General features: G+C 41.7%; 1 protein-coding gene across 3 annotated transcripts in view; it reads left to right on the forward strand.

Moving 5' to 3' along the window:
* The first annotated feature begins 336 nt into the window (after positions 1-336).
* Positions 337-20,625, forward strand: part of grik2 (glutamate receptor, ionotropic, kainate 2) — a 136,438-nt gene continuing 116,149 nt past the window's right edge. For 2 of the 3 annotated variants that reach the window (XM_076041018.1, XM_076041020.1), the window contains exons 1-2: positions 337-484; positions 3,011-3,519. In XM_076041018.1, coding sequence (XP_075897133.1) covers positions 3,399-3,519 — 121 coding nt within the window. In that variant the 5' untranslated portion in view covers positions 337-484; positions 3,011-3,398. Of the gene's footprint in view, positions 485-2,831; positions 3,520-20,625 lie in introns of those variants that run through there. The other variant, XM_076041019.1, reaches the window with a different exon arrangement.

Below are 20,625 nucleotides of genomic sequence, written 5' to 3' on the forward strand. Positions count from 1 at the left end.
GGTGGCGGGGATGTTTTGATTAGGTCGCGGCTTCATGGGCGCCACTCCCCTCTCCTCCCCGCTCTCTTTATTGAAAAGGGATTTTAATACACACACACACAGATATATATATATATAAAGTTGGGTATTTATTTTGCAGGACACACAATTCACAATTCCTGAGACTCCAGCAGTTGGGAACCGCTGATCTCCGCCGATAATAGCGCAGCCTGGCGCTGACGCACCTTCTCCCACCGGGGGTGAAAAGGTGCAGAAGTGGTGTTCTCGTGCCCCGCGCTCCGCCGTCTTCACATTCTATTGCTTTAAACGCAGCGTCCTGCCGCCCGACAGGAGGCGTGTCTCGCATACGGCCAGTGCCGCGACGCGACTGCCGGATGCGAGCGCGAGGAGGAAGGGACTCGCTCTGCTCCTTCCATCGGAACAGCAACTTCTTTTACGCAGCTCTGGTGACTCTTTCCCCGCTGCGGCTGGCTCTACCCCCGGGGTAAGCACATGGCTTTTCAACTCATATTTTTTATTAGCGATATCATCGCGAAAGCTTTGATTGAAGCAGTACCGTCTGTGAATCTGACCAAGCAAAATATATGTCTAAAATGTTCCCACCTGTCAAATCGCGCTGCAAATCGATCGTGTCTGAAGTTGCAGGCTGCGCGTTTGCGAGGGAACATTTCATTTCACACCTGCGCCGTTAGACGGGAGACGAGGTTCATCGGGCTTTTATGAGAAGTGACCTACTGCGTCTTTGGCCGACCTTTATTTGGAACGGCTCACCTTTGTGGGGTGACACGTCTCCCTTCTTCTCCCCGTCTTCGCCTGACGCTCGAAAGGCATTCTAGGGGGTCGTGAGACGCCGCTTCACGGGTGATCCGCGGATAACGTCTTCATAGTTCACCGGGATGGATGGATGGAAACTCGGCGGAGACGAGTCGTGCATTTTAAATCCCCCCCAGTTGATGAGCACATTAGCTTTAAATCAACTTTGTCATTACGCGGCGCAGCGCGCTCCAGGGGACTCGCTCAGCCGTTTCAAAAGCCCTCCTCACATTCATAAAGGATCACTTATTGCACTGATCCATAGGAGCGTATGCGCTGGTACTGAGTGCCACACCTCCAACCCACAGCACCTTACCGGCTTGTTACGCACACCGATAACTGCTAACAGTTCTTTGAAAGAAAACTTCACCTCAACTTAAATACAGGTTTTATTAGATGATATTTTATTCCCCTCTCCTAGGATCACAACAGTCTTAGTCTCTATGGTGTGCAACATTAAAACAACATCAAATAAATATTTAAACGAGATTATTAAAACTCATTTATTATAACCTTATTGCGTGTTTGGCAAGGTGTGTTTTAATGGAAAAATGGACTTATGGTTGTTTCAAATCAGAGATATTTGTTTTATGTAATTTTATTTTTATTTTGTACCCGCTTGCACTGCAGGCCTTGCTCACTCCAGCCTTTTCAAATACCGTTGGCTAAGGCGGGTTCTTTTGTCAGGTTTGCAGTTTGCAGCACGTAACTGCAGCAAAAAACCTCATTTTTACCTTATAGTGCTATTGTGTTGTGGGTGCGTTGTTCTGACACGCCGCCCCGCTGCGAATGAAGAAAACAAAACAGCAGGAAGGGGGAGCTGCAACAGACGGAGCCCGCCGGAAGACTGGATTCTCTGTCCGTGGTGCTGAAACAGCCGCTGCGCCCGAACGAACGACACGACAGCAGCCGCCGCAGACACTCAACGTAAAGGCGGCGGCCCCATCGTGGGACTGGTGTAAACTGTCAATGGAAATTATCCAGGCAGAAACCTTTTAGTTTTTACATTGTGTACACGTCATTTAAAGCTTAATTTTTGCGGAGGCCAACTTGTACTTATTATTTATTATAGATAAAATGCCCCATGAGGCAACGACACTGCTCCTGCATGGGTTCCAAGTGTTTAGTTGTGTGTGTGTGTGTGTGTGTGTGTGTGTGTGTGTGTGTGTGTGTGTGTGTGTGTGTGTGTGTGCGTGTGCGTTGCATCTAACTTTCTGGACACACACCATCAGTATCTATACAGGCTAGGGAAATTTGCGCCTGCAATATATATATATACATATATATATATATATATATATATATATATATATATATATATATATATATATATGTATATATATATATATATATATATATATATATATATATATATATATATATATATATATATATATATATATATATATATATATTTACAAAAAACTAAAATGTTTCAAACTGGGGTTGAGGGTTTTCCATTGGCAACCAAACCACAAAGGGTGAAGGTCCGGTATTAGAAGAAAGTGAGCAGCGGTCAAGAGGTGGTGCATTCAGGAGACATGAGAACAATACACATACACAGAGTAGAAAGCAAGTGATAACAATTCTAAAGAGAGAGAAGAAAAAACAACACGGCAGGAACAAGAGCAGAAGTGAGCTCGGGCTATCCATCAAGTTGAGTTTACACTGACGGGCTCGCTTCACGGACTCCTCACACGAGTCCCCGGCGCCCGAGTGACTCCGATCAAACACGGCCAAGATTGGCTGTTTTACGGTGCGCTGCCGCCGAACCGGGGGGTGGGGGTGGGGGCTTGAGGGGCGTCTGGGGGTGGTGGGGGGATCGAGAGACGCGATCGAGAATGAGCGCTTGCATGGGAAGAAAATAATATATATGCCCCGCTTCGATCGACCTGCATGGGCGCAGCTCCGACGTCAGAGCCGCTGCGCGCCGGTGCAGCAGCAGCAGCAGCAGCAGCAGCAGCAGCAGCAGCAGCGGCAGCAGCAGCGGCAGTAGCAGCGGCAGCGGCAGCAGGAGCTGCTGAAGGAGGAGCTGGCAGAGGCTGCAGGCGCTCCCTCCTTCTCTCACTCACTCACTCACCAGCTCGCACGTGCTCGCGAGCCCGGGCGCGCTCACACTTGGTCCTTGCGAGACCTCTGCGACTCCCAAACAGCGCCACCCACCTTATCAGCTCCTCTCTTTCTGTCTTTCCAACAGATGGATCTCCTCCAGCTCTGCCCAGCCTAACTAACATGGACGCCCGGCCACGGCCACGTCCACCACCACCACCGCCGCTGCGACCACCTTCATCTTCATCTTCCTCAGCTGAGTCGGAGGGCTTTTTCTTCCCGGCGCAGTGAACTGGACGAGCAGTGTTTTCCCTTCCGCCTTCTTTCTTCTTCTTCTTCTTCTTCTTCTTTTTGTTTTGTTTTTCGGGAGGAGGAATGGATGAGGCGAAGGCGTTGACGGGCGCGCAGCCGGTGACCGCGTCACGATAGTACCGCCGCCTCGCCCGCCAACTCGAGACAGAATAAACACGCACGCACGCACAGACACACACATTGGATTTACACCCCGCTCTCCAGCGCGCGCGCGAGCGAGCGCCATGGAGATGACCTCCGCGCGGGTGTCTGACGCCGCCGGCAGACTTGGTCTTCTTCTGCTGCTGCTGCTGCTGTTGCACTTTGTGGGATATTCTCACGGGATGCCGCACGTCTTGAGATTCGGTGAGCCACGCGCTTCTTCTTCTTCGCTTTCTACTGGCACTTCTGCCCCCCGAAAAGTTTGATCAGTGTCCCTTTACCCTCCCGCACGGAGCTGCGTGTGTGCGAGTCAACTACCTGTTGTTCGCTTACTCACTCACTGCACACTCACTCACTCACTGCACACTCACTCACTCACTGACTGACTCACTCACTCACTGTACACTCACTCCCTGTACACTCACTCATTGTACACTCACTCGCTCACTCACTGCACAGACACTCACTGCACATTCATTCACTCATTCACTCACTGACTGACTGACTGACTCACTGTACACTCACTCATTGTACACTCACTCACTCACTCACTCACTGCACAGACACTCACTGCACATTCATTCACTCACTCACTCACTCACTCACTCGCTCACGACTGTGGCAGGCTGTGCTGGACCTGTTGCTGTAGGAAAGTTTATCTTTTGCAGACTCATATTGTGGTGACATTTAAACATGTATGCAATGTATCTATGATATACCAGTTGTGATGCTGCGGATGTTAAGAGGCCTATGTTTTTGTTTTGGTGGCATTGGGGTGGGGGTGGGTGGGGGTGGGGAGATTCTTGGTGCTTTGGCTTGAAACAAATTTGACAGAAGAACTGCTCTTTGCTTTTTTTTCCCTGATGAAAGTGTAATTTTTCAGTGGATGCTTTTTTAATAATTAACCAACCTATATAAATATTTGATTTTTTTTTTTCCTGTATGGCCACTACTTTTAGCGTGTGACCTCTCAAGCCCACGTTCCACCACCACCACCACCACCACAGCCTCAAAGAATTAAAAATAAACACATTTCTGTTTATTTCATCACAATACAGTGTGTCCACTCAGCGGTGATACAGTCACGCAACGCTTGCGTGATATGCCATTGCATATTTCCTTTTTTTGTTATTTCAAATTGTGGAATCGTGTATAAGCATCCAAAACACCTGCAAATAATGCCAACACTGCTTTTTGTACATAAAAATAAATTACAGTGACACAGTATTGTCTAAAAATGCATTATAAAGAATATTGATGAAACAGTAATGCAACATTATTTTACTAAGTTAGAGGAAGAAAATACCAAACATGTATTAAAGCTGATGCAGGAAATTCATTTTTTTCAACTTTCTATCTGTTCAGCACTGTTCTTTGGCTGTTCAGATTCAGTGTGAAACCAACTAACAGGTGCTGAGGGAGCACTGGGACCCACATCAAAAATCGAGAGATGCAGACAGGTGAAAGACAGTCGCCAGTACCACACAGCAGTGACTCCATCTTCAGAGAAGAAAAAAAACCCTTTCCAGACAAGAATCACTCCTGACTTTCCATGTGCAATTTCCATCACAGTCAAAACCAGAAGTTTCTACAAGATGATGTGCCCTTGAAACACATCCAGGGCAAAGGACATATAGTTTGTACTTTGTTCAAAATGCATTGGTGTGTGTGTCCCATGCAGCCACACCCATTGAAGCACGCACAAAAAAGGATTTTCCGCAAATATCCATTGTGTAAAATTTCAAGTGACCCCAAAGCGTTTTATCCACTAACGTGAGCTTATTGACCATTGTGAGTTTGTTTATGTCAGGAGTAGACGACCACGCTTCTTCACTGCGTTGCATTTGATGATGGATCGCTGAAGCAGTTACAACCTCGACCAAAAAAAAAAAAAAAAAAAAGCAGTGTTACTGCTCACGTTCTTCCTTTTATTCTCCTGCAGTGAAACCTCTGGAGTAAACGGCTGTAAACTGAATCGGAAAAATCTGTTCAGTGGGAATGGGTGTGTCTTTTGGTTTGAGGGTTTTTTTGTTTGTTTTTTTAACCTGGCAAGCTGGAGAGACGCCTGCCAGCCAGCGCATCAGCGGCGTGAGATGTGTCGTAAATGCACCATATGCCCAAACATCATTTTTAGAGCTGCCAGGGAATTAACGGATAGATATCAAAGTGACAATTTAGCCAGAGTGGGACTTAACAATAGACTGTTGAGATTAAAGCATCATATGGTGAATCTCCTTCATTTACAAGTGCAAATCAATGTCAACACCAATTCAAAAAACAACAACTTTCAGAACGACACTTTCTTACTTTATAGAAGATTCAACCTTATTGTCATTGCACATGTCACATAGCAATGAAATAAAGTATACATATATATATATATATATATATATATATATATATATATATATATATATATATATATATATACATATATATATATATATGTATACATAGTGCAAATGAATAATTAACTGTAATCTTCAAATCTCTATACTGAAGATATTTCCTCTCCCTGCATTTTTTAAATGTTTTTAATGTTTTTGTGCACTGTCCACATTGCAGGATTTGTTTTACTTTTTTTTTTTTTTGCAGACTATTCTATAAAATGAGATCTTTTCCTACTGTGATGGATTGTTAAATAATTGGATCTCCTGAAATACAACTACTCAAAAGCAGTACGCCTCAGCTGGAGATTTTTCAATCAATCTGGCCAGTTTCCAAGATGAAACAAAGCTGCTTTTTTCATTAGTTCTTAAAATACATGTTTGGCAGATATATATGGGTGGGTGTGGCTCCAGTAATAGTGGTAGAAACTAAAGAGTCTGAGGCTGAGCTGGCGTGTTGGTGGTGTGTTCGGTGGCTGTTGCTGCCACATCGTAGCAGTTGCTGCTGCAACATGTGACACAAGCAGAGGAGGCATACATATTCACTTTCTGTACTTGAGTAAAAGTACAGATACTTGCTAGTTAAATGAAAAGTACTGATTCAACTCCTGTACTCAAGTAAAGTATGAAAGTAGAGGTTCTGAAATGTACTGAAGTAACAGCTTTGCTACTCTTAAAATAGTTATACTATTATAATGTTTTTTTTTCCTTTCTCAACTGTAGCACAATCAAATTGTAAACAGTAATCAGTAATAGTTATGAGCAATCAGCCATTGGATGATTACTAATGTAATCATTGTTATTTTCGACATTTTTGTTTTTCTCTGCACTGAAAACCTATTGAATAGTGACCCAACAGCCGTGGTACTCTGAAGTTATACACCTCTAAAATATCGTCCTGTTTTATATTGAACTGCACATCAGATTTATTCAGAAGCTCAACTTCATGCAGCAACAACTATAATATAATATAATATAATATAATATAATATAATATAATGTAAGTGAATTGCTTTGAACAGGATTTCTATCTTTTTAACACAAAAGTAACAAGCATATTTTTCAATGTAAGAAGTAGAAAGCACAGGTATTTGTGTCCAAATATAGGGAGTCAAAGTAAAAAAAAAGTCGTCCGAAAAAGAAAAACTCAAATAAAGTACAGATGCCTGAAAAATCTCAGAGTCTCGGCAAACTCCTGGAGTTTGTCCGGAAATGAACTTCCAACAGGTGAGGAACAGGAAAAAATGGATTAGCTGTGTAGATGAGAAGCCATTTTCAGGGTCACTTTACCAGGATGGAGCAGAATGTATTTTGAATAGTGCCTGCATGAGCCCTTGCAGGTCATAAAAGAGTTTGCTCCTTTTGAAAGTGGCGAATAAGAAGAAGTTTAACTCAAGGCTAAAATGACAGGAAACCCAAAGTTTTGGACATCCAGCAGATCCCTCATAGGGCCAACGGAGGAGTTGTGTGATTTGTGGGATCCCTGCACGGTGTCATCCGGGGTGGGCTGACTTCTTGACTGGTGGGCCATAATGGGCGCTAAAAAGTGACAGAGGGGGCCGGAGCAGGAGCAGATGGATGGAGAGTTTTGGTGACCCCTCTTTGAAGCCCCACGGTATTTGTCTCTTTATTGAAATGACTCTTAAAAAACTGTTTTATGACTTACTTATGTTAATACCATTTCCTCAAGTTGGGCAGGCCAGATTAAAAAACCTAGCGGGCCACATATGGCCTCCTGACCATAGTTTGCCCGTGCCTGGTCTAGATGGACTCAGGTGTATTGGCATACACTGCAGTAGTTGTTATTAGTGTGAAGGTCAAAATGTTGCAGGTTAAGGCTCGGGAAGAAAAAAAAAAAAAACTACTTCAGAAAATAACTCCATCAACTCCTGGGGCTGTTTATTGCAGAGGAAAATTCTTCCACCGGGCCTCAACCTCTGTCTCACCTGTAAAGAGAACATTTTACAAAGTTTGGGTGGTGGGGGGTTGGCAGTGGCAGTGGCAGTGGCAGAGAAATGGATAAGGCTTTTTTTTTTTTAAAGTGCGGAAAGATGCTGAACCAAAATGGAACACTTTGGGCCAGAGAGTAACTGCCAGGCTTTTGACAACAAAAAACGACGCATCTACAGAACACAGAAAAAAAGAAAAGAAAAAAAAGATAAGAAAAAAACAACTCATTTGAATGTATTTCAATTGATCACTTGCATGCATTTCCCTCAAAGGTGACACCCGCTTCTATGCATGATAAGCCTCATTAGAAATAACCGCTGAGACTCAGCGCTGACTTCCACCTATGACTGAGGCGCCTGCACTTCCTATCCATCACGGCAGCCGTCACAGCGGTGGGACGTTGTAGAGTTGTTTGGTTGTAGTAGCCAAGCGAGAGCGCAAGAACACGTGAAATATGAGCAGCGTTTCCCCTTTTTGAAACCAGAGAAATGGAAATTACAAGATGGTTGGCAGGATTGTTCTTGGCACACTTTCTAGTTTTGGTATTTTTTTTACCGCTCCATTTCCTATGCAGTATATGTTTTTTTTCTGTGAGTCTTCTTTTCTCTCACATCATGGCAGTCTGGAGAATTTTTTTGTATTCCCAACATTTTTGTTGGACGTTTTACAAAGATTTGTGCAATCACAGCAAATGCTGAAAATTTTAAAAATGATTCTACTCTGCCTTTAGTCATGAGTGTAGCACCAAAAAAAGCACATTTTAGACGTATTGTATTGTATTAAGACATTAGTTTGGCAACTTTTACTGTTGGATTAAAAATCCAATTAAATTTTTTTTTTTTTTTTTTTTTTGAACTTCTCATTTTGCTTATTGTTGAGAACAGTGAGAGGGCACTCGGTTGCCGGCGTCACTACAGCCACGGCTGAGTGACGCAGCGACAGATGGTAGCAGTGGAAGACGGATGGGAGAGAAATGACTTGCAATGTGTTTCTCAACTTGGTGCCAGAGAAGAGAACAAACTGGGAGCGAGGAACAGAGTTTCAAGAAAAACTTTCAACAAAATCACTTGCCCATGACGTGTTGTAGACATGGGCCGCTTCCCTTTCTACCGATAGTATCGGGTATCGGTACCGATACCGGGGAGTACTCTGTTTGTACTTGCAAAATATGTGCCGATACAACAACACCGATGCCAGGTGTCTATGTATGCATGTGACATTTTTTGTTAAATTACTGTTTATACTGCGAGGATGTTGTTCAAATAAGAGACACCTGTGGGAAAAAAAATCAAAGTAACTCTAATGTGTATTATTGAGTACTCCGTATCGGCATCACTGAGCGCTGAAATGCAAGTATTCGTACTTTACTCATTCTGTGAAAAAAGTGGTATCACTGCATCCTCAGTTAAAAGTGTTCCATCCAACTACTCCGTATCCGTATCGGTGAGTACTGAAATGCAATGTACTCGTACTTTACATTCTGTAAAAGAAAAAGTTGTATTGGAGAATCCCCAAGTCAAAATGACATAGAACCATGTCCCCAGCAGAAATACAGCACTAATAGAAAATCCAAACAACATTCTATCTCTTCGCAACGGTGGCTGACAGATCCGCAAAAGTTTTTCTAGAAATCCCAAAATTGAGTTATGCGTAAAATGTTAAACACATTTTTTTTATTGGCCCTCCGTTTTTCTTTTTTCCACCGCTCAAATGTAGGAAAAGAAAAATAGGAGGAAAAAAGCAACCAACTCCCACAGGGATTGTCTGAGCCGTAGACCCAGTAACATGATCGACGCTCAACATGTGAGTGTTTTTGCGAGACTGCCTGCTGCATCAGTCGGTGTTGGCAACTCGCAGAGGGCAGACAGCCAACGGTTGCCATTTATCTTCTCTGTGTGTTTTTATGCACGCACACGCCGATGTAAACTGGAAACTATTGTTGTATGCTAATGGTGCACGATCCTGTTGCATACAGACAGAGCTGGGAAGTAGTAGAAGTACTTTGTTACTGCACTTGAGTCGATTTTCAGGTATTTGTTTCTTTACTTGAGTATTTCTCTGTTGAGGGGTTTCATGGCGACGACGGCAGCGACACCAACGGTAGGTGTCGGCAGGGGTCAGCAAAGGTCGGCGTGGACAACCACAGGCTCAGTCCTTTGAACAGTGTTTGCAGCTTTAAAATTGTAGTGTTTGTTGTTTGAATTAGAGCTATTTCAACTGTGCTGTTGGGGAGTCTAAAATAAATGTGGATCATATCTTAGAGGGAGATTATTTTAGAGTAGCTCAGCTTTGGTGTCAAGATTCAATATGTTTTCATTACAGAGAAAAACATTTCAAAATGATCAATGAATGCATTGATTCATTAATAGAAAAAAAAGGCCAAAAAAAGAAAATCGTATTTACTTTTTGCTTCACTACATTTCAGAACCTGTACTGTGAATCATTTTTCTGTACGGAGTAAAGGTGCTGAATCAGTACTTTTACCAGAGTATTTTTTCTCTACATTTACTTAAGTACGGACTGTGAATACTTTTGCCATCTCTGCATCCAGAATATTACGCTCCTTAAGTTAACGGACAAATGGAAAGAAGATCCAAGCATCCAGCTTTCATGTGGCTGGTTGTGTGTGTGTGTGTGTGTGTGTGTGTGTGTGTGTGTCTTTTCTTAATTTGTAGTCCCTGTTGAAGTGCGTGCGTTCACACTGAAGAGCAGCATTTTCAGTGAACTGCAACAGTGTCTGTGTGTGTGAACTAAGAGCCACAATCGATAGTTACGGCAGGAAGGGAAGATGAAGTCTGCATTGAAGAAGGAAGTGGGCTGTGGCTCTCGAAGGCCAGCGTCGTGAGAGACGGGATTGTTTGTATGGAGTTGTTTTTGACTGTAGAGGTTAATTATAATGCGCGTCCGATGAGCATCCTGAAAAATAAAAATTCCACCACAACGGGGACAGAACTCAGCGGAAAGACGTGTTGGAAAAAAGACATTTCAAAAGTTATTTGCCTGCTCGTTGTGGGACGCAGTGCGTCAGTCAGCTCAGCAACAAGCTGCATATCTTTATTTGCAATGAAACCAGTGAAACACAGAGGCCCCAATCAACATTACAGGCCAAGAATGGGCCGGTGTAGTTTAGAATAGAATAGAATAGAATAGAATAGAATAGAATAAACCATATTGATCCCCCAAGTGGAAATATTCATGTTGTTACAGTAGCAGCAATAGAAGCACAAGACAGAAACAGTATCAGTGTTATCTGAGTCAATAGCAGCAACAGCATCAACAATGATGTGGATAACTGCAAATAATCCAACGGTTCACAACATGTAAATACCTTGTTTTCCTTCGTACGCTATAAATATTTTTATTTCTTTATAATTATTATAATTTCTCATTCTCTTGGCACCAATTTTTGTCAATTATGTAATTATGCAAATTTCCCCAATGTGGGATTAATAAAGGCGTTATAACAAAAAAATATAACCATAAACAAGGTAAAGATATGAAAAACCTAATAAATAAGATAAGATAAAACCTATGTGCAATTTAAAACCCTAGGGCTTTGTGTGCGAGCGTGCCATTTATTTAACTCGGCACTGTTGAACAGTCTGACGGCTGTGGAGAGAAAGTAGAAAGCAGTTTGTTTAAATGGTCATCTGCGCGACGCTGCCCCTTTTTCCCCCCGAAGAAAAATCAGCTCAGCGCGGATCAATATTGTATTCGCATTACGGGTGACAGAGCGTCGGGCAACAAATTATTTTTAATACAAGTGTAGAAACCGAGCCAGCAAATTGACTCTCGACAAGTGCAAGCGCGATGGTAATCTGGCCTCGACTACTCAAGTGCTGCGACGATACAGTGGCGCGCTCGCAGTTTTTCTTGTGTTTTTTTTTTTTTTTTAAACTTTTCTTTTCTTTTCTCTTCGAACTTGTGCGAGTGCTTTGCAGCAACGTTTATTTTTTTCAGAATAAATCGTCTTGGCATTTGCTAAACTGAATCGGCGTTAACTGAAGGAGATTAGATTGTGCAGGGAGGTATGGAGAGCAATGCAAAGTGGGTAATAAGTCAATACAATTATTGTATGTAGAGTACGGCAAGTAACTACTGTGTACTGTGACTCTCTAGTTTGCGCTGCTTAATCTAACAAGCGTTCTCAGGCGGTAATCCCTGCTAATTCTCCCCTCACACGAGCGCCTGCGGTGATGTCAGATGAATTTCACACGCCTGCTGCTAATCTCAAATGAAACGGTGAGACACTTTAATTTACTTATTTTTTTTCAAAGACCTCGAACAGATTTGCTACCGTAGATTCAAGGAGATTAGGGGCAAGTGCCGTCTGATAATCCTGCGAATTGAGGGTTTTTTTGCGGCCGTGGCTATTTCCTGGCTAAAGTGTTGTTTGTTTGTTTTTCATGAAAACTTATTCTACCTGTCAGTAGAAATGTGGATTATCTCTTGTAAAATATGAATACATGATATCACCCTCAGTGCCTCTCACTCAAACATGATATCAAACTCTGCGTACTTCTACTAGTTATTCTGCCCAGCCTTAAATCTTCTACACTTGAGTCAGTGAACTGAATGAAGCGTTGAATTGGTCAATTCAGCCAGAACATGTGACTTTAATCGCAGCCACTGAGGGAGATGCCTTTCGAAAGAGCTTGCGCGCAGGTTTTTTGGTTTTGATCAAACTCCAGTCCAGTCCGTAATATTTATCTTATTTTATTATTTTTATATTGGTGTTGACAATCCAGCTGTCTGACAGCGTATTTCATATTTAGGGTGAACGCTGGCATCCTCAAATAAACCAACAAAGAAGAAGGTCAACTAGATATTCAGGTTTGGGTGCGCAGGCCACCGTAGCTCACTGGCAAGCTCGGGAGGGGGAGAGAGAGTGAAAGACGCTGGAATCACTGTTTCTTCTTCAGAATCTCCAAATATTACACACTTAACCTTGAAACTCCTTCGTGTACCTGAAAAATAGTTATCCACGAGAACCCGTCTCGTGATTTGCGCTCTTTTGTCATTGTAGCTCGAGCGACTTTGAGATCGGAGAGAACCTTGTATCCCCTCCATGACACGTGATAATGTGCACCTATACAAAAACCAATAATGCTGAGCACAGGGCTCTTTTATATTTAGAATGAAATTCCCCTTCAAGTGCCTTTGTGGTCATTATACCTTCCGCAGCGTAAATATGTTTGATATACTCTGTCATCAGCACTTCTTCCATCCAGTGATGCTCTGCAAGAAAGGTCTCTCCTTCAAAAAAACGCAAATGCTTTCTCCTAAGCATGTGTGCGCATTCCCCTATAACTCAATTACCAGCATGGGGCAAAGGCAAAAGCCACAATGTGACATTGTGGCATCAGCACATTTTTGCATGTTCTTAATGCATTTTGATCTATATTCATATTTTAAAATACATAAAAATCCAATAACTTCTGCTCCTGCTTTCACCTTCAATTTCCCCTTCAAATTTTTCCAAATCCAAATCCAAAGATTTGAGTTAAGCCTTATATTATTGTTTACGCCATGATATCAAACTGTTGTTCAAACAGTGCAGGTAGAGGCGAAATGAATGTGATCCCTTAGAAAGAAGGCTCAGAACTTGTGAACCTTTTTTTTCAGCGGGTTGGCACTTATGGTGATGTGGAGAGAAGTTGAGCATGTTCAGGGAAATGGCATCACTCCTTCTGTAATCCTCCATTCAGGACAACCCAAGCAGATGATGTGTCAGTGACTCTTTATGCCCTTGGCACCACTGCACACGTTCTACACTGCGTGTAGCCCCCCTTCACTTGTTCTTCCGACATATGAACAATACATATATGTATATATATATATATGTATATATATATATATATATATATATATATATATATATATATATATATATATATATATATATACATATATACATATATGGTGGTGAGACTTGATCTTGATTTTTTTTTTTTTAAACATTTAATTAATTATGCTTAGAATGAATTAATCGTAATTAATCATTTTTTAATCACATATGGAATTTTGAGTTGGGACTCTGGTTGTTTTTGGCGCTCTGACGTCCTCGTTAGCTTGCCTGGAATGCGAACTTGCTGTGTCACCCTTATAATCTGCATCGCCAGAAACTCGTGCACTGAGGAACGTTTCATGTTGTTATTTCTATATTTTCTTTATTGTAACACTGTGATTTTATTGCGCTTTAACTACCAAATCAAGGCGAGAAAGTCCCGGTCCTGGTTAGCAGCAAGGGAAGCCAAAAAACCGGCATCTGATTTGTGAACAACTAGTACTTGTAATTCAGGCGTCTCTTCGTGGCACAGAGCTAAAACCCACATTTTCTCAGTTGGATGAGGGGTGTAATCTGGTCTACAGCAGAACACCAGCATTCCATTCACAGTGCATCTCTCCACACTTCACGCTGATGGCTTATCGGATTGATGACTCTATTAGGGCGGAGAGCTGAGAAAGAGGCTGCCAGTTGTACAACCAGGAAAACACACACACACACGCGCACATGCATGCACACACACACACACACACACACACACACACACACACACACACACACACACACTGTCGAGACAGCAGGCTCTTATAATATGGATGACACTTCAATCTAAATACAAGCTAATGAAAGCACCTCTCTGGCACAGAGGACATTATTGACATATAATCTCTTGGAGAGGAAAGTCATTCTCTATCTCTTAGCCAATATGAATGGGCTGAAATTTAAATTTGACATTTCACGGAATTGGATTTATGGCATATCAGCAGAAACTCAACCCCGATTGACAGATAGGACTCAGCGCGGCGCATAAGTACGCCATTGTTTGTATTTCTCCACTGCGATGCGGCGTTCCGATGATCGATTTTGCCTGGGAGATTACTATTCCAGGTTCTTTCCGCAAGCTTGAGGCAGGATACCGGGATGGAGTCTTACCTTCCCCTCAGCAAGATCATTCTAATTCATAACCTCTTGCAAATGAGTTATTGACTCAGCGAGCCTTCTCTGACATTGTCGGCCTGAGAGCGTTTTGCATACAGCCGCGGTTTCCCAACACCTGGATCCGAGGAAGCACGAGCTTGAAGAGCAGTGCACTCCGCCATCACACTGAAGCACCAACAGCTTGTCGCTTTTACATTGGTTTCACGTGCGTTGTTGGCATCTTACGCTGTCGACAGAGAGATCGTGTGAAACTCTGCTTTATGATTCATCTGTAAGATACAGAGAATTGGCAGCGTTGGTGACTGTGCGGCTGTACATGATAGACGAGTTATTTGTATGAACATCAGCCTACTAACATGCTTTCATGCCGAAGACAAAAGGAATCAATAGGTCAGCGCACATTGTAGACATGTGGACGGACATGAAGAAAAAAAAAAACAGATTTTTTCGACTCTAGATTGTTGGTCGTAACATTTTGATGTTTTCCTGAAATATATTTTTAAACATTTAAATGAAGAGACGGATGAATAATCAAAGTTTAATGTGTACAAAATGTAAAGTTAATGGAATTGGAGAGCATTTACACAATGCATTTTTTTGCAGAATGTTTTTCGTACTTTTCAAAAACGTGTATAAACACTGTATGAGTTCTGTCTCACTGTAAAATATAACCAAACTTTTTATTATTTAGCTGGGCAAAGCCAGCCACATCTCAGTTCATCACATTGAGAAAAAGTAAATTCAATGGAAAAAAAAGGATTTCGAATTTAACATATTATAAACTGCAAGTACAGTGCGGCATTATTTTATATTTTGTGACATTAATACACGCGTAAGTGTATGTGTAAGTGCAATGCACTTGTGATTACCACTGCCAAGCGCACTGGTACCTTCAAAATCAATGAGGTAGTCAAGCTGTTCTCATTTCAAATTTAAATCTTTTCTTTTAATTAGGACGTCCAGGTAGAGTCTACGAGTGTCGTTGGGAGCTCTAAGACCGGATCAGTAAGCGTGACACGTAGCCAGATTAGCTTAGCCGATAAATTTCTCATCTAAATGTCAGGAGGGGGAAGGAGTAGTGGTGACCTTATCCCAAAACATGTGTCTGAGTCCATTTTTTTTAAGTAATGAGAGAAACAAATACATCAATTGCAGAAGTGACGATAGATCGAGGAAATCCGATTTTGAAAATGCAAGTTGTTTAAGCTGTGGTACTTGTCTTTACGGCAGGATGCAGCTCCGAGTGACAGTCACTCAAGGCGACCTGCAAGGATATATTATTCAGAGCCAAGGACAGTGTAATTAAAAAAAAAAAAAAAACCTGGCTTGTATTACTCCTACAGTGATACGGGGACGGAATGGATCTGATCACCTTCCATTTATGGAAGAGAACAGAGAGTCTCCATCACTGTTAGTCCAGCAGACGAGTCACCTCTAGCTCAGCAGCCGTCAGCATCCAAAGGCAAAAACTAATGACGTCCACACGCGTGTTGTTGCATGTAACGCCATCAGGAGGGAGAGATGGAGGGAGGGAGAGAAACGGCTGTTAAAAAAAAATAACGATTGGCTGTGGCACCATCTGCACACGGAACGCTATCACAAGCCTGAGAGGAATGTGGCACACGTCCTTCTGCCTTTTGCAGCCGCGAGAAACAAGAGCCATATCAGGAAAACACACACTGTGCGTGGGGGCTTAACGCCTCGCCACCGCAAGGCAGCTCCTCTTCCCTTTGTTTTCCTAAAATGTCAAATATATATACATATATATATATATATATGTATATATATATATAAATATATATATATATATATATATGTATATATACATATATATATATATATATATATATACATATATATATATATGTATATATATATATATATATATATATACATATGTATATATATATATATATATATATGTACATATGTATATATGCATATATATGTATATATATAAATATATATATATATATATATATATATATATATATATATATATATATATATATATATATATATATATACATATATATATTTATATATATATATATAACACGACCATGTTGCATTTATTTAAGTGTGTTATTTTTTCCTCTGGTATTGATGAGTTCAGACATTTAATATGAAGAGCATTTTTAAAAGTTTTGTTGTTTTGCCTCATGGACCGCTTATTTTAGTATTTCAATTCTGATCCTTGTTGTGGTTTGCTCTTGGAATCACTAACAGAGGAAACGTTCCTGACACCTTTTAGAGCAAACAGCAACTATGGCAACAGTCCCTTTCTCCAGTATTCTCTCTCTCTCTCTCTCTCCCTCTCTCTCTCTCTCTCTCTCTCTCTCTCCCTCTCTCTCTCTCTCTCTCTCTCTTGCTGAACGTTTATACAAAACAAACCTCTTGATGGGGCCTCGGAGCAGGAAATGCGCGTTTTATTCCTGGCGGAAAATAGTTAATCATAGTCGTCCTGTTTTGACTGTCTGCAGCGTGTGTGGTGAATTTGTCGTCAGGAAGGGCGACTATTTGTTTTCTGGGTGTAAAAAAAACATAGTTTGCTCGGCAACTGATTTCTTCAGCTCGCCAACCCAGTGGTCCAGTGTTTGGAGAAGCCGCGTTCAAAACTGCGCGGTTTTCTAACTGTTTCCCGGCTATTGCCTCTTCCAGCTGAGACGCTAAGAGAGCGGCGCTGCTCCCTCTTTTGGAAGTGCGTCACGCTGAGCAGAGTGAAGGAAAAGGCAGGAAGCACTCCAGGCACTTCTTAGAAGAGCTGCAACATCACACTTCTAAGAAGCTTCTGATCACTGGGTGTGTTCACGTTCAAGGTGTGTGTGTGTGTGTGTGTGTGTGTGTGTGTGTGTGTGTGTGTGTGTGTGTGTATGGTGTTTGCAGGTAGAGTTCAATTTTTTATTAACCAATATTTTCTTTTCTTTATTTTTTTTTTATAAGATTTTATTTTAATTTTCAATAATTTACAACATACATTTTCAACCTCCCAAAACAACACAGGCAGCAGTGGTACGCGCATGCCTGCCTGGCTACCAGGCTGCATGCCTGCCTGCACGCCCCGGCGCACGCTAGAACAGGAAACATGCAACCAGACCTGCGATGATGATAAAAATGATGGTCTGCGTGTGAGAGAAAGTCTGAGAGATCGGATGGTACGGAGGTCATCTGAGGAGAAATGTGCAAAAAAAAATCCTGAAGACACTTCAATGCGGAGGCCAGCAGATAAATAAAGTATGTCCGCTTTGAATTAAACATCACAGTAAATGGTGGTGGGAATAGAGAACTCGCACAGTGCTCACATGAGCTGGTCAACACAACACAACACCTCATAAACCTGTTGTATAACTTCAGGAACGCAGGCGAGGGACAGAACGCTGCTCTCGTTCGCTTTTCTGTTTTTAAAATCATTTTAACACAGTTCCGTTTCTCAAGATGGTGAATAGCAACCCCACTTTGAAGGTGATTATATAACATTGACCTGTTTTACGTCTACTTAAAGGTTATAGTGTGTAATATTTGGAGATTTTTAAGAATATACAACAACATCAAGTGATTCTATTTTAAATTGAGGGCTTTTACACTTAGGTCCACCTTCCAGCTCCTGAGCTTACCAGTGAACTACAGTGGCCTGTGAGCACAAACCCGGATACCCCGTCCACTTTCTTCTTCTTCAATGGTTCCTTTGAGTACGATAGCGCTCACCCTCATATAGAAATATATATATTCATTAACTTCAGCATTAATTTTCATTAATTGCAGCAGGAAAAAAAAACTTTTTTTTACTCAAGTACATTCCAGAACTTGTAATTTCTTCCTTTTACTCGAGTTGAGGAATTGTATCAGTCCTTTCACTTTTACCACCACCATTCTCTCGCACAAGTATCTGTACTTTTACTGAAGTACAGAATGTGAATACTTTTGCCACCCATGTGTGCCTCTCTTGATCCCTGCGTTAATCTTACAGATCCATCAGTATGCAGGAAGCACAATGTAGCCAGTACCCAGTCAGTAGGAACCCCTGGACCAAATGCTGCTCTCTCTCTCTCTCTCTCTTCCTCTCTCTCTGTGTGTGTGTGTGTGTGTGTGTGTGTGTGTGTGTGTTGCTGCTATACATTCATCTCGCTGCTGCTCCGCTCGGCTCCAACACCGGCACCACTTCAAAGGCTTCTCAACTCTCTGCTCGCAGCTGTGAGAGGGTTGAGAGGAAGTGCTACAACAAGTGCATGACTGAGCTGCTTCCCACTCGTCTGCTGTTCACGTTCTAGTTCCACATTTCTGCTGATACATGTACAACACGCTGATATTACAGCCCACAGCAGATCACTGCAGGTCTCTGGAAATCTAAAAGTAATTTAGTTAGTTGAATAAACATACATTGGGCGCGCTCAATAATTTCAACCGGAGGGCTGTTCAACACTGATTTCATTTAACGAGAAAGTTGGATTTTCCATTTTAAAGTTACAATTACGTTAACTGATTAAGCTGCTAATGGAATAAAACCACCAGGATAATTAATGGATGTTTGTGTTCACAGTCTGTTCACTGTCAAGTAGGTCCCCAGAACATTGGAGCATGAACTTCACAATAATTTATAAACCTCCCCTTGCATGTATGTGTGGAGGATGAATATGTTATATTAGCTACATAGATTTTTGCTGAAATATAAAACTACACTGTTTTCGTTAATTACACTGTTTAACTTTTATTCTGTTTGTTTAGCACAGTGGTAATAGTGTACTCAATAGTGCCAAGCTACTCAGAGCACTTTACAGAATTACACTCACAGTGGCGCCTTCGCTCCTTAATATGCACAACTTGTTTATTCTGACCTCACACACATCGGCTCCTGAAATGTCATCAGTGTGTGTTAATGGATTTGCTGTTGTTTGTCACATTTTTTATTTGTGTGCTATTATCTTAATTCCCCGGCTCCAGTGATCTCTCCGAGTTACTGTGCCACCGACGATAATTTGTCCAAACACGCTCAGAGGTCCTCGTGCGATGTGTAATTGACATTATTCAACGAGCATCAGTGATGCAACGTAGCGAGAAAAACCTGCACACTGGGCCACGTGTTGCATCACAGTAATTTCAATAATTTGTGAGTCGAGTGATGAAATGCAATGAATCGTTGGCTGCCTTTACACAGAGAAGGATGTGGCACAATTTTTGTTTATTTATTTAAAAAAAAAAATTTAATCGACTTCCTGTCAGGAGGCTTTGTTTTCTGTTGCACTATTTTCTAAATCATGTAATCTTGGCTGTGTTTTCAATATACTAAAAATGTAATCTTGCTTTTGAACTAAACAATGCAATGAAGACCCCTTTTTGGTGACTTTTGACCGGAGTGTCAGTAGGAAACTGTGTTTGTGTATACATGTGTCATCAGCATATCCGTTTCATTCTTTAGGCATATTGCACATATGCCTTTTTTTTTTTTCACTGACTGGTGAGAGTGAGAGCATGGGGTGGGTGAGTCAGTGTTCACATATGTCTGTCTGTGACTCACTCATAGTACACAGTGAAGTACACGAGGCTGCTTGTCGTAGCGTCGATGCTTCTTGAGTGCAAATTTTTGGTGGCGATGTCCTGCTTGTAAATCCTCAGCAGCAGGTGAAGGTGAAGGTGAGCGTGGGGAGCAGTCGAGGATGGGTGAGGGTCAACACACCCATGCTCATAAAAAAAAAAACACCCTGCACACATAGATACAGTTCACTCATCATTGAATAGACTGAAAAAATATATATACATTCTCAAGGTCCAGTAATATTCACTAAAGAGTCTAAACTGGCCTGGCAAGTAGAATGGAATTTCTTATTCTTTGCCTAACTTCTTTGCACAGAGTTGCAGTGATGAAGGCAGAGCATTTATCACAGTTCATTTTATGTACAGCGTTAGTGACGGTCCATTGAACACATCAGTTTTTAATTTGTATTTCTCATAGTCAGCAACACAGCCTAAGGAGAATTTTTTTTCCCTTAAAGTGTAATACAACATGCGTTTCCTGTTGGATTATTATTATTA

The sequence above is a fragment of the Nelusetta ayraudi genome, unplaced genomic scaffold, assembly GCF_046127955.1.
Source record: "Nelusetta ayraudi isolate G7.1 ecotype Tasmania unplaced genomic scaffold, CSIRO-AGI_Nayr_v1 ptg000063l, whole genome shotgun sequence".
NCBI classification, from domain to species: Eukaryota; Metazoa; Chordata; class Actinopteri; order Tetraodontiformes; family Monacanthidae; genus Nelusetta; species Nelusetta ayraudi.